Source organism: Callospermophilus lateralis, chromosome 16 (genome assembly GCF_048772815.1).
Source record: "Callospermophilus lateralis isolate mCalLat2 chromosome 16, mCalLat2.hap1, whole genome shotgun sequence".
Lineage (NCBI taxonomy): Eukaryota > Metazoa > Chordata > Mammalia > Rodentia > Sciuridae > Callospermophilus > Callospermophilus lateralis.
Genome location: NC_135320.1, coordinates 83,073,066 through 83,088,226, shown reverse-complemented (window position 1 = coordinate 83,088,226; position 15,161 = coordinate 83,073,066). Strand labels below are relative to the sequence as shown.

Sequence of the window (15,161 nt, the reverse complement as noted above, 5' to 3'; positions counted from 1 at the left end):
CCAAGGGCATGCCCTCAAGGACACACTCCCTTCAACTAGGCCCCACCTCCTATAGTTCCCATGTGTCTCCAGTTATTAATCCATCAGTGAATTAATCCAGTGACCAGGACCTGCTGGGCCCTCATGCCCCATCTCTGAACATGGCTGCACTGGGAACCAAATCTTCAAGTTGTAAACTTTTGGGGGACATTTTATATTCAAACCATAATAATTCCTTCTACTTTCATATTTGGTCTCTATACTGAATTGAATAGTGTCCCTCAAAATTCTTTCCAGAGTTATAAAATCCACTCCTGTTTGGCAAAGTGTCATTGTAGGTATAATTGGTTAAGTAAGATCAAGTCATATTGGACTAGGGGTGTCCCTTAATGCAACATGATGGATGTTCTTGTTTGAAGAAAAGAGACAAGACACCAACACAGAGGGAAGACAGCACGTGACAATGCAGGCAAAGACTGGAACTATGCCAGCCCAGCCGAGGAATGCCAAGGGTTTCTGGTGACCACTATGAGCTTGGGGAAGGCAAGGGAGACCCCCCTGTAGAGCCCCTAGAGAGAGTGGGGCCATGATGACTGACCCCATGATTTGGACTTCCAGTCACCAGAACTGTGGTCGTTCTAAGCTGCCCAGGTTGTGACGACTTCTTATCATAAGCTCAGGGTTGAAGTCCTCACCTCTCTCTCCAGGACACCACAGTGAACTTCCGGTTGGCCCCTGGCCTCCAGTCCATTGTGCCCTTCAGGCTCTGCTCTTTGGGGGTGATCCGGCTTACACACAAAGCCCATCAGGGCCTCTCCAGCTTGGAGCCTCGATCTCCCCTGACTCCAGCATGAAGGCCGGAGCCCTGGTTATGTAAGAAGCCCTTGTCTTGTGCCTGGGCTTTTCCAAGTCTTAGAGGGCCCGGCAGGTCCTGGTCAGACTCCAGGTATCTTCGCCACCCTTCTTTCAGACGCAGTGTCCCCCAGCAGAGCCATGCCTGCGCCTCATGCCTGTCATTCCTTCTCTTGCTCTCTCCATGGAGACCCTGTCCTCCCTTTCCTCCTTCAGGATCCAGGGGCACCCCGTCCAGATCCCTTCCCAGGCGCCACCTCCTCACACCCACGGCACAGTGCTGGCAGACGTCCCCCTTCAGGCTCCCTCAGCTCCCCAGACACCCTACCCCCAGGGCACCGCTGAGCCCTGGATATCCCCTGAGCTCTCGAGGTCGGACACAAGATGGACCCTGTGGAAAGTTTATGGCAACAAATCCCATTTCAGGCACACGGAGCTCAAAGGGACAGCAGGGCACTCGGGAGGCAGTTAATCAATGGGCTGGAGAGAGGACAGTCCCCGGAAACAGTGGATGGAACCTAAGAAGGTCAGAGGAGGACAGGCCCCCACCCCTGGAGAGGAGACCCACCGCAAGATGGCAGCTCCCCTTGCTGCTGAGTCCCAGGGATCTCCTTTCCCCGGGCGTCCACACACCAGCACGGCCCTTCCGTCTGGCACTGTACTGCCCGGTAGTCTCCATTGAGGCGGCAGCTTGGAACATGGGGGTGGCCAAAGCTGGTTGCTGCAAACCGCTCCACTTCACATTTGGTGGGGCCTAGAAGAGATGGGTGCGGTAAAGGAGAGAGGAACAAGGCCCGTGCACCCACAGCAGGCACTGCTCTCTGGTACTGTGAATTCTTACATCCCTGCCCTTACTCAAGTGGAGGTGCAGCCACGCAGACTGCAGCAGTCCTAACCCAGGCTGTTCCCTCTAGCAGAAACACACTGTCGCCGCTCTGTACTTACATCGGAATCTGCCAGAGGTGACTAGCTGAACTGCGAGGAACCGTCTCTGCAATATCCGGTACAGGGTGGTTTCAGCAAAGGTGGAAGGCAGGTCCAGGCCAGCAAAAATGGTGTCGTAAATTTCATCCAGTAACAACTCCAAACCTAAGCAAAGGCAGCCAGTATTTCAGGGAGGGACTCATTCAGAAACAAAGCCCTGACCTCTCTGGGTTAACAGATATCCAGAGGGACAGAGCCTTTACCAGCAGCATCATGCATTGGTTCTGAACCATACTTTAATAATTTCCAAAATCGGGGCTGCCCGTGGAGTTGGGCAGGTTGCTCACTGCACAAAGCATCTGCCTAGAGAATGAGCGGTGGAAGTCCATCCTGTGACCGCTCACCAAGCACAGAGCTGTATTCTCCCCTTTAGCACAAAGGGGGGTGCTCTGGGGGCTAGCAGCAGCTGCATTCAGTGTACTACAGGGAAATGTTTGCAAAGACCACTGCCCCATCACAGCGGCAGCAGCCTGGCAGGGGAACAGGCAGGTGTCACTGCTTCTGCTTTACTTGTCATGATGACTCTCCATCATGGAATCCCACTCCCCTTCAGGGGGCCTGAGGGGGCTCCCTCACCTGTCTCCGCCAGTTCCCGCCCTTGGCTGTCAGCACAGTAACAGTACCCAGACACCTCAGGGAACCTGCTCCGGAAGGAACTGAAGGTCACAAATGCATCTGGAAACCTGAGGGAGAACGGGGTTCATGTCACCACTTCATAGGAGGGAAGCAGCTCCAGCTGTCCCCATCCAAAGAGATGTGGCCACCTGCTCTCCCACGGAGAAGGAATGTGTACCTTAGCCCGCAAGCCACTCACTCTGCACCTTCAGTGAGTGCATTTCTTTCCCAATCTGTCCACCCTTGAGAGCAAAGCTGGACCTGGCAAAGGAAAACTGGGCTGAGCTGTCTCTACCCATTAGCTTTTTTCTCCCTTGTAGCATTTGGCCGATTTATGTCCATAAACACAGCTCTCAGGGCCAGGTGGAAACCAGGGAGTGGACGTTTAACTGGCTCCTCTGCTAGCATGTAACTCTAGAGACAAAAAACCAAGTTTGCTTTGCAAATGTAGTACACTGTAGATGATCTAATTTTGTGAGATCAAATGATTTCAAGGATCTTTATAACTTTTCAAGAGTTTGAAAAAAATTCTCTCATAGGAGATCTTTAAGAAGAAAATTTTCATTTCTTATTTAAACACACAGACACACACAAAATCAGGCTGGGGTTGTGGCTCAGTGGTAGAGTGCATGCCTAGCATGAGTGAGGCACTGGGTTCGATCCTCAGCACCACATAAATATAAAATAAATACATGGTGTGTCTACCAACAATTAAAAAATAAATATTGAAAAATAAACACAAAATCAATGTGGTGTCACAAACAAGGGCACCATCTCTTTCCTTCAGTTGAGGAAAAGGCAGCGTTAGTCATGTGTACCCTGTCAATTGCTACAAGAAGCTCATCAGCTGGTTCCCCGTTCTAGAACTAACAGGAATCTAAAGTATAGAAAGCCAGATTGAGGATTTCTTCCCAGAGGCAATGTTTTAGTGACCAGAGAGGAATTTTTCATCTTTACACGATATCGATACTTTTTTTTCCAATCCCTATATAACTAACACCTGGGGCCTCATCATGATTTCTACCTGTGTTGGGGATTGGACCCAACGCAGTAAATTCACACAGTAAGAGCTCTCAGCACTAACAGATGGTCAGTGATGGAGAAAAAAATTAAAGAAGCATAGTCAATCTCCTAAATGGAACCAAATACCAGAGTTGAGGAACTCTAGCTAAAAGTGGACATGACAGCGTATGTAGAAAGGCTGCAGTGCGTATAAGATGGCATGCACCCACCGCAACAACCACTATGGAAACCTGTACTGCAAGGCACTGCATGATGTGTGCAGCTGCCCAGATTCTGGACATGTGGGTGCAATGAGGATTAACTAATTTGAATGGAAATAAATGTGCAAAACAAAAGCTTTGTAAACACTGCAAGATTATGGATTTTTTCATGCTGTTGGTTTGTTATTGTGTGTCTGTGGATTATATAAAAAGAATGTTACCATAAGAGTGTTTCAAAAATTACTTTACCCAATTGCCACTGATAGGAAGCACATAAGAAAAACGTTTGTTTTTTGGAAACTGAAGAAATTCAGTTCCAAAAGTACTAATAATGGTATAAGAATTGTTTCTACTTATTGAGCTCTAGTTTGCAAAACACAGAATGTAAAATATCTAATATATATTGACTCATTTAATCCATTTAATGCTTTTAAAAGGAAGGAGGTATGATTTTTATACCATTCTAGAGACAAAGACCGTGAGGTGTGTGTTGCCGTCTTGGTCTAGAGGTGGGAACTGGTGTGCTCACCCTGCTCTTAGCCACCACATGATAGCTGCCTCTATCAGGGGTGAAACTTATTGTGTGCTTGGCTGTACCTGGCCCCACCCCCTTAACAGGCAAGGTACATGGGTGTGTTCTGACAGTCTCCTCCGCATTCCCAACAGCTCACGTCACCTGGCATCTAATAGATGTTGAAGATACATGTGTTGCATATGTTCGTTGACCAGTTACCTGGAGGCTTTATTCCAGCATGAAGTGCAGGGACTTCACATCATTCTCAGGTTATGCTCTCCTGATGCGACCCAGAGGCCTGCTTTGGCCACCTTGCCCAGGAAAGGCATGGCCTCCATGTCATTTCACTCAACCATGTTATGGTCAAAACCCCTCATTCCTAGCAGGCCTGCTGCTATAAACTGCCTGTGCCTATTGTGCTCCTGGTGTGGACCTCGCGTTCTGCCTGCATCCTGGGGGGTGCCCTGGCTTCGCTGGAGGAAGGCTCATTCCATCCTCCCAGGGAGATTGCTCTAGGGTTAGATCGCCTGAGTCACTAGGGCTGTCTTTTCTCACCCCTGGGACAGATGTTCTCTGCTGTCATCTTTAATCCCTTCTTCCCAATTCTGTACCTAGTGAGAAGAGCTAAGGACCTGAAGCTGAACATACCAGATTCCTGTCCTGGCCTACCCACACGTGATGAGTGCTGTTTATCACTCTTCAAAAATGACAAGTATTGAACAATCAGACACTGAAGCCAAGCCCTCACCTTTTTTATCTCATTTAATTCTCACAAGAGTCCTTTTATAACATCTCCATTTCACAAATGAGAAATCAGGAATTCAGAGTGGTGAGGTAGTCAAGCCAAGCTCACCGAGCTGGGCCAGGTATCCTGAGCTCACTTCCAGTGCTCTTTCAACACAGAGGGTGGCCAGATGGTGAGACTGCTGCTTAAATGCAACATGGTTGTTTGGAGGCCTAACCTGCAACCCACGGTGAGTCTCCAGATCATTGCAAGTTCTTGCAATCTACCACAAACTGATTTTTGTGGATAATTTTTTAAATGATGCTACTTTCTATGAATTTTGGACTCCACCTCCAGCATAATAATCTGCCCTATCAAGATTGCTTCTGTCATTGCTCCTGCTATTGTCATTGGTGACTTGCTGTCACCAGGGCAGGAAGTTTTCTCCTGTGCTTTCAACCTCTCATTAGATTTTATATCCCACTTCAACCAAGGAAAGCCAGACTTCTGGAACAGAACTGAAAGACCTGATAAGGAAGGCAGCCCTGGCTCCATCCATATACTGGGTTCAGCTAAGTTTGGCCAAAGGATACTGCTAGAGGCGGTTGGTTTGAGTGGGATTCTACAGCCCAGAAGGGCAACTCAACTAGGAGAGAAGGAAGAACGAGAATGTGTCCAGAAAGATTACTAAAATGCCTCCAACTTCTGGTAGAAGACAGACCAGTGTGGGCAGAGGAGAAAACACAGATGTTGGCAGTCCGACAGAGATGCAAGCACAGTGGAGAAGGCTGAGGACCAGCAGCAGTGTCACTGAAATACAGTGCATGGCAATACGGTCTCTGCTGCTTCTCATGGGCACTGCCCTTAGGAAACCAAAGGTTTCACTGCTCATTGGTACCAGGATATTGTCAGGTCATATAGCCCCATGTGGCATATGGCTTGTTGTGAGGACCTTTGTGAGGACCCAAGGACCAATGTGTCCTCCTCAATAGGAGAAAGACATTGTGTTCTCCTGTGAAACGGGCTTCTTTTCATCTGGCAGAAAACATCTTTTCTCTGGAAATAGGGCGTTCAGAGACAAATATGAACCCTCTCACACTTGTCATCACTTTACAGAATGATTGATATGAGCAAACCAATTACCAATCTTTGCCCTGACTTATTCTTTTTGTGGGGAGGGATACTGAAACTAGAACCCAGAGGGGATTTACCACTGAGTCACATTCCCAGCCCTTTTTATTTTTTATTTTGAGACAGGGTCTTGCTAAGTTGCTCAGGGCCTCACTAAGATGCTGAAGCTGGCCTTGAACTTGCTCTCCTCGTGCCTCAGCCTTCTGAGGTGCTGAGATTACAGGCATGTGCCACCTAACCAGCACCTTGACCTATTCTTATTTTTTACCCTTACTCTGCCCTCCTCACAATTTCCTCTAGTTTCTGCTTTTATCCTGTTCTGGGCATATGTGAAGAAGGAAAAAAGATAAAATCATTGCAGAGTAATACGCATTGCATCTAGTGGAAAAGGTCGCTTGCATTTTGTTGATCATCTCAGAGTGATCATAGAAGAATCCTCAGAAAGAAAATTCTAGAGGAGAAGCAGGTGATGGCATTGCTGAGTTTATGCTCAAATTGTGGCCAACCCAGACTTAATAAAGCTCAGTGGAATCGGGATGCTAGTACCCCCAAGACATCCAGTCAGGCCATTTGCAAAGCAGGATTCATGCCTCTGGGCTCAGGCAGCAACAACCCATATTCAGATTCTCTGCCTCCTCTCTCTGGTGCTTCCTCCAGAAACCTAACCACCAATTAAATTAGCAACACGTTTGATTCTGTCCTGCACTCCAGGGGGTGCTCCTTAAGAGAGGGTCCATGGCAGAGCACAGTGCCTGAGTTATGACCAAGCATCACAGAGAGCTCCTGTGAAGGAATAAGAGGAATCATCCGGCAAGACATCTCCATATGGTCTTTTCCATATTCCAATTTTGGCACATATTAAGATGTACCTGCCCTCTTTCACCTGACAGTTAGTAACCTTAGTCATTGATTTGCCTGATGCCACATCTCCATTTAAATTCCTCGAGGAAATCCCTTCAGATTCAGTATTCCAAAGTCAAATTGTGACTTTCCTTTTCAAACCTATTCTCATTGAAAACAGACAAGGAAGTAATCCCTGACTCTCCCCCTCCCTCACTTCCCTGTTTCTTCAACACAGTTTACAGTTTCCACCTGGTAAATGGTTCTCCAGTCCTGCTCATCTCCCATCACCCACTCCATCACCTGCTGTAGACAGTAGGCTCCCACCACATGCCTGGCTACTGCAGTGGCCTCTCAAGTCAGAGTCGTCTCCTAGCACCCACTCTGCTCTTCCCCAACCCTGGGCATTCTTTTCAAACTCCAAATTGGATGGGAATTATGCTATGCCCCCGCCCCCCAGCCAGGCTTAAAAAATTACCCTTTGTCTATCTGAAATTCGTCTGTAACTGGCCACTCTGTGTTTTATTTGGCAACCCAGGTGTTAAGCCTACTCTTACGTGGCCTCCAGGGCTCCTTCCACTCTCCCCAAAGAGTCACTGAGCCTGGGACTGGCCAGGTCTATGTAAGGATCAGAGAATTCCTGATTCCTGCTGGGCTTGCAGTAACAAACCGCCAACCCTTCCCATAATCTTCCTAAACCAGAACTTTCTCTGAGACATACTTCCATACCAGAAAGGAAGGAGCTCATTTCCGGATGAAACTTTTTTGGCATGTTTACCAACAGATGCTTCATTCTCAATTTTGCATTGAACTACACTGCCCTCTTGTGGAAGTAGCTGTGAATTGTTCATCACCTTAACAGGGCACCTGTGCAGTTCCTTGGTGCATCTTCCTGTTCAGTAAGCATTTACTGTGGACCTGCTGTGTGCAAGACTCTGCTACATGCCAGGGGGTGGGGTGGGGAGGGAACACAGATTCTACTAGCATTCATGGATTAAAGGAGACAGACAGCTCTGGGACACAATCATTATGCTTCCTGAGTTCCTTAACTTCAGTTTTAGATTCCTTGTTTGTATTCTGGAGACTCTGATTACACAATCGTTTCCATGAGTGTTACAGTAGATAAAAGAATGAAAAATTCCCTGGATATAGTGAATTGAAGATGCACCAGTCGCATCTATGAGCGTTGGGTAATTAGGCCATTTGAGCTTCCTACGTGCTCACAGGCAGGCCATTCTCTAGTTGCTGGGTGGGGAAATCCAGGCTACATATGCTGAAACTGGGTGATGCATGAGAATTCCCTACAGATGAATGATAGTCTACAATTTTGTCAGTCCTCAATGGTTCATGAGTGGTTTGTCGTCATATCTTCACTGTGAACTAATGAGCAGGGACTGCCCTCCATTTCACAGATGGGAACACCAAGACACCCTGCTATGCAGTGGCAGAGACGGAATGCAGGCCCTGAAGGCAAAAGCTCTAGGGCCAAAGAGTGAGGCAAATGGATGGAGTTGGCAGGAGTGTGGAAGAAAAGCTCAGAGGGACCCTGAAGCAGAGGGTGAGCTTTGATCCCAGGAGGGTGGCTCAGGCCCAGCATCTGGTTGCCACTAGGAAAAGCAAGTAGCCCCTGCCCTGGTTCTTTAGAACCAAAAATTTGAAAGTTTATGCTTTAGGTTAAACATATGAAATTGTCAATTCTGAACTACACTTTTACCTATAAAAATGAAAATTTAGGGTATAATCTACTAAAAAGTCCCGATTTTTACAGTTATGCATCTCAAACAAAGCCCATCCATGGGACCAACACAGGTTGCTAGTCTGCGATGCCTCTCTGGCACAGCCTGTGAGAATTTCCCCTCACTCAGGGAGGGAAATGTGTTTTAGGAGGCCAGCCACATGAAGGCCCCAGCTCACCAGCAGAATTCCTGCCAGTGTTCACAGATTAGTACTTTACTCTATACACTTCCATTCCATCTGAAGTCTACAGGCATCTTAAGAGTTCTAGCATCCTCTGATCTGAGGTGCCCATGTTGAATAGCCAGAAGTTACTTGGCTATCCAGATTTATAAAGCAACTATCACTCTATATTTGTTATTTAAATCATTAAAGTTATTCCCATGGGCACAGGAGGAGCATGCCTGTAATACCACTGACTTGGGAGGCTGAGGCAGGAGGATTGCAAATTCAAAGCCAGTATCAGCAACTTAGCAAGACCTTGTTTCAAAATAAATAAATAAATAAATAAAGTACTGGGGATGTACCTCTGTTGTAAAGTGCCCCTGTGTTAAATTTCCAGTATAAAAAAATTAATTAAAAAATTCATAAGTGCATACATAAGCATTCTTCACAAAAATCCATAAACATAGTTATATCCATGTTTTTAAACATGCTTTCTTTTGTCTTTTTCTGCTGACCCTCCTTCTGCCCACCCCCAACCCCTTCTCAAGAGCAGCCCTGACTATCTAAGTGGCCAATGCTAACAATGTGGAGTGTGCTTATTCAAATCTCTATCCCTGCAGACCTTCACAGACACTAGCATAATTATATAAGCACATACAGAGGATCTTTTTGCTTGTTTCCTTCTTAAAAATCGAATCATGCTATATTACTTGGACTTTAAAACTTTTAACACATAATCTGATAGAGATGGAAGCCCCTCCAAGTTGACTTTCCCAGCTCTAACACTCTCTTCTGAATGTCTGCTGAAATATTTATGGCATATATACATTTTTTTCAGCCATCCACTTTTTAATGATCGGTTTTGTTTCCCCCATTTTCTGCTACAATGAAAGTAGTGTAGCAGGCACTTAGTACATGTGTCCCACATTTTGGTATTGCAATTTTTATGGGGTGGCTGGGCCAGAAGAAATACACACACACACACACACACACACACACACACACACATATATAAATATATATATATATATATATATATATATATATATATATATATATATATATATATATATTTTATAATTGCAATTATAAATTATACTATATATATATATATATTTTTTTTAATTGCAATTGCCAGCTTGCTTAAAAATGCTGTAGCTGTAGGCAGCTCTTCACTCCTCATCAGGCTGGGTGTGTGACATATGGGCCCACCAGCTCCCAATGTGAGTATGAGCTTCATCAAGCGAGGGTCTGGTGATGAGTGGACCCCAAGGGATGGCTGCCCTTACCTGTTGTAGCTATGAACCAAATCGAAAATCATCATGTCTGTGGTGTTGACAAATTTGCACTGGACAGGCATAAACTCTCCATCTGCAGAACACTGGGGTGGTGACTTGTCTCCCACGCCATGGAGAAGACGACGGTTCCTTATCTCACAGCTCCTTGGACCTAAACATTTTCAGGAAAAAATGTCAAGTTCCTGCAGACGGGGAGGTGCGTGTGTTTCTGCAGTTAAGATGCGTGTGCTGATCCTGCCTGTGTGACAGGTAGGACCCCGACAGTGACTGAGACCCGCACCAGGAGACTCACATGCACTCATTGGAATCCCACTTCTGCTTCAGAGAGCATGGGTCGTCTACCGTGTGAAGTATTGGAATAAAATCTGCCTTCACCACACTCTCCTTTTCTTAGGACCTGGTTCTCTGCCCATTTTGCCAGACCTGAAGGGCTTGGTTTACAGTGAGGAAAACTGCCCACCCCTAGGGGTGCTGATGCCCCCTGAGACTTACATCGCGTTGGCCTCCCCAGTTGCCGGGTGCCGTAAACCTCCATGCCCTCTGCGTCCACGCACCAGCACTGCACCTGCTTCAGGTCACACTGCACAGGCGAGTAGTCCCCTGAGTCTCGACACTGAGGGAGGTAGGATGTGGCCGTGCTGTTGAGGTAGCCGCTCAGCAAGATTTGCTGCTTGTGCAGCTGGCAGAAGGACAGACCTAGGGGACAAGAGCAGCCTCAGAGCAGTGTTGCAGGGCACTCATCTGTCCAGGGCCAAGGCCATGGAGATGGCTGCTCCCTCCCCAAGGAACACAGCTGAGAGGGAGACAGCAACCCCAGGACCCTCAGGACCCACATTCAGAGGGTTCTAGCATCCTGTTATCTGAGTCAGAGCAGGACAGACCTCACTAGAACCCCAGGGATCAAGTGCGTGCTGCCTGGCCTTGGCACTGCAGGGGAGATTCAGGCCAGCTGTTAACAGAGCTTGTCTGCATGTAATTTCATTATGGCTAGCTGTGTGACCTTGGGAAGGTACTCCACCACTCTGTGCCTCACATTCCAAAAATACAGATTTGAAAGGCCTTCCTCCAGGTGCCTGAGGGAGAGCAACTGAGGCCAACCACCATCCCCCTGTTGAATCCCTACTAAATGCTTGTGTTCAATCCTCACATCACCAGAAGGTAGAGTGGATATTCATTCTGCAGTGAGGGGCTGGGGTTCAGCGAAGGCTTGCAGCCCAGCCAAGGTCATGCCACCTGACTGCAAGGAGCCAGCCCACTGACATTAGAAAGTGAGGTGGAGCCTGGGAAAGCTGTTCTGCAGGGGTTAATGGCTCAGCTTGGGGCTCTAGTGTCACGTGGCTATGGGGCTTTCTCAGGCCCCACTTCACTTTCTAAGGTGATTGGCTCCAAACAACCTCGACTATTTGCCATAGCAATCGTTTTTACTAGACAGCATTTGCCCAAGTCCCAAAGCCTAGAGCCATGTTCCCTGTGAGCCACGCTCCCTGTACCGTCTGGCTTCAGGGCACCTGTTGTCTCTCACTCTTGCTCCCTCAACACCAGGCTCAGCTCCTGGCACCTGGGAGGACCTTTGCAGCTACTTTTTGAACAGGTGATTTGAATGTCTCGTTTGATTTCCACAGAGCTCCTCAGGAGACAGGGCCTTGTGTGGATGCAGGGGCTTTTATTCTAACCAGGGCAGCGGGCAGCCCCGGGGCAGACTTTTGCCCCCTGCCCCCAGTCCGGTGCTGATTTCCGCACACCAGGAGTCCTGGCAAGGCCCTGGATCCCTGGGTGCCTGGTCCACACTCACAAGCCTCTGGCCTTCCCTGCCGCCTGCTGCCCGGCACTTCCCTGCCATCAGCACCCACACACCAACAGGAGCGGCCATCATTTCGACACTGGACAGTCCTGTGGAGAGACATAGGAGGTGTCACTATGATAGGCTCCCAAAGCCACAGGCTGGGTCCCACCTGCTGGGGCCAGGGGCCAGCTGGTTATGTGGGGATGCACTGGGTGGGATAAGGCCAGGCCATGGGGTTGTTCCCAGGGAAGTGAGGCTAAGCCAAGACTCCTACGGTGGCTACAGTGGAAGAGAGTGCCCCCGAGAGGAGAAGAGCACCTACCAAGCCCTGAGGACGGGACAGACCTGAAACCACAAGTGGCCAGAAAAAGAAAGGCGGGAACCGGGAACCTAAATACAGCCGACAGAAGCAAGGCACCCTCTTCCTCCTTTCTCTCCTCCCAGAGTCCCCAGGGGTCCTAGTCCTGGACTAGCAGATCTCTGCACACTCTGGGGAGTGTACAAAGTGAGGCTGGGCACGTGAAGAGAGTGTAAGACCACGGTGGGGGTGTTTCTCACATGAGTGTGTCAGAACACAGTTGTGTAGACAGAGTTGCCCTCACTCAGCGTGACTGCAAAAGCGGAGGGGACACGGGTGGCATGCTCATTCAGAGGAATCTGCAAGAAGAGGTATCTAGCTCCCCCCTGCACTACACAACCACACTCCCAGGGCCAATGCCTGTGTTAGGACATGGCCAAGACCCTTTCCAGAGAGGAGTTCACTTGGGACAAGGCAGCCCAGAGCCGCCCTGAGAGCCAGGCAGGGTGGGCCAGAGGCGAACCTAGACCCAGAAAGCCAGCCAGCCTCTGCTTCCTGCTACCCAGAGTCCTTGTGAGGACAGACACCGGGAGCAGGGGGGGCACCAAGGAGCTCTCTCTTTATTAAAAGGCCACACACTTATCAGTAAAGCAATCAGAGTAAAAATATTGGCAAGGAGAGAAGGGATCTGTCAGTGGCAAGGGTTGGACTGGGGCTCTCCAGGTCAGATGTCCTGGAGAAGAAAGAAGAGGCCCCCTCCAAATGATGGGGCCACGTCTCATCCACACTGAGGAGTTGGAGGGCTCAGCTGCGTGAGTGCGTTAGTGCAAGATGCTCTGTGGGAGCTCATGAAGTCAGACTTACAGGAAACCACCATCTTCTGAGCACTGGGGGACGTGGTCCGCCCGCTTCAGAAAGGCCGCTTCCCTCTGCAGCTCACAGGGTCGGAGTGGCTGGGCATCCACCTGGTATTCTAAGCAAAGGGAAGTACTTCATGAAAGGAGGGTACAGGCAGGGCTCCAGCAGCAGAGACGGGTCCTGAAGTGCAGATGCTTTTACCAGCATCGTCATGAATCATAACGGCCTTGCTGCATACTGGCAGCGCTCCTACTCTTCCCAGGGTGACATCAGCTCGTGGGTCCTCCACACTCCCCTGGAAGTGACCCATAACATTCTATTCACCAGGTGGCACCAAGACTTGGCCTCAAAAGTAACTTGCCCCAAGGTTAACTGCGGGGAAGGAAGAGTTCCAGAATAAACCCAACCCAGGACCCCACTCTGGTGAGTCAAGGTCAGAAGGCCAACAGGAAGTTGTTCCTGAACTTGTAAAGCCACTCCCTGCAGAGGCAGCCTGTCCACACACAGGGGAGTGCAGAGGAACTAACAGATTCCACAAGCCTATTCCTCATTGACAGCTCCTGTAACAGGGGGATCTTACTCAGGAATCACAGCCAAATCACTGGAAGTGCTATTGAGTACTCATAATGAAGGCACCGAGGGCTGGCACCAGTTCAAAGTCAAACACCATGTGGCTGACCCAGCGATGTAACCGGGGTCCAGTCCACTCCTCGGGGGAAATTATTTTTTTCTACTGCCTGATAGTGACTTCTCAAATACTCAAATGCATGACATAGACTGTGGGGTAGCTAGATAAAAAATCTAATGCCAGTGTCAAAAATCTGGCATCAGAGTCGGGTGAGGAGAGCTACAATTGAACTGGGAAGATCTAGCTTCCCATCTCCTCTCTACCAGTCACATCTCTGTGACTTTGGGCCATTCAGGTCACCTCTCTGAACTTCTGTGTCTCCATCTGCACACAGCCGGCCTCTGTGTGGGGATTAAATCAGATGGCACATGTTTAAATGCCCTGGGCGGAATGGAGCCAACCAACTCGGGGTCGGAAAGCTCCCTCCCTCCCCTGCTCCATGGACTCGGTTGGAGAACTCACCAAAGACGTTGGCTGACACGGAGCAGGCCGAGCCTACCAGGCCCAGGACCCACAGGACCAGGGCCATTTTCCTGGCCCTTCCTGGGATGAAGAGAAAGAGCACTGCCCACCCTCATCCTCTGACCGGGGCACTTTATAGAGCTGTGGCTGGCACGGTCCTTGCACTCAAGGGCTCTCAGGAGGCAGCAGCTCACTCTGTTTTCTCTGCTGGTCACAAGGAGCCCCTCTCACCACGGAAGACCCTCAAGAGGCCAGTGGGGCATGAGAACCTTGTCTAGACAGCAATGCAGGCACAGGGTGGGGTGGCTTCACAAGCCTTTACACGTAGCTCCATGTTGTGTAGCTTCGTGGTGACAGAACCATGCCCACCATGGAGGAAAGCCTCCCCCCCTCCTGCCCCTCCCTCTCTCCTTCCCACCTGCTGACCTGCCCTTCCCTTCTGTTACCCCCCTTCCTCTCTCCAGTATTTTCTTTTTAGAGTCCAAGATTTTCAGGTACTATTCTAGCAAGGACGTTACGGCAGAGAACAAAACAGGCAAAATCCTGCTCCCCTTGATATAGGGTGTAAGAATGTGAATGAGGGAAGCCATGTCCACACATTCCCATTCCTCCTCTTGGCCTCCAGGGAGCAGGACCTGGCCTTTTTTCACAGCATGTGTCTGTCAGTACGGCTCTGACAGGGTTCCAGCTTCCACCCCTCGCTCCTGCTCCGAGTGACCTGGGAAACACTCATGGGTCCTCTTTCTCTAGACAGCAAAGTGGAAAGCAAAGTAAACATGTGTCCACACTTGTTTGGGCACCTGAAAGAGAATAAATGACATGCTGGCGAGTGCCTGACACTCAGCGCTAGCACTTACCCTCATTGGCACTTTCTCTTTTTTGCAAAGGGCATTGTGCCAGGTAATGATAAGTGTGCAGAACAGCCCAGCAGGTAAGGGGGCAGTGACAGGCTGGGGCAAAAGTCACTGGATGACCCAGAAAGTTCACTGAGGAGATGGCCCATGAGAAGAGAGGGAGGGTCATGAGAGAATCTGGGAGAGAATTGGCCCAGGAAGCAGGAAGAGTGGAAGGCC

General features: G+C 49.1%; 1 protein-coding gene across 1 annotated transcript in view; it reads right to left on the bottom strand.

Moving 5' to 3' along the window:
- Tg (thyroglobulin) overlaps positions 1-14,155 on the bottom strand; it is a 211,779-nt gene extending 197,624 nt beyond the window's left edge. The window contains exons 1-8 of the mRNA XM_076835902.2: positions 14,089-14,155; positions 13,005-13,113; positions 11,852-11,949; positions 10,552-10,755; positions 10,051-10,210; positions 2,392-2,498; positions 1,777-1,920; positions 1,400-1,585 (exon numbers count right to left, since the gene is read on the bottom strand). Of these exons, the coding sequence (XP_076692017.2) occupies positions 1,400-1,585; positions 1,777-1,920; positions 2,392-2,498; positions 10,051-10,210; positions 10,552-10,755; positions 11,852-11,949; positions 13,005-13,113; positions 14,089-14,155 (1,075 nt within the window). The remainder of the gene's footprint in view (positions 1-1,399; positions 1,586-1,776; positions 1,921-2,391; positions 2,499-10,050; positions 10,211-10,551; positions 10,756-11,851; positions 11,950-13,004; positions 13,114-14,088) is intronic.
- Between the last annotated feature and the right edge of the window lie 1,006 nt (positions 14,156-15,161).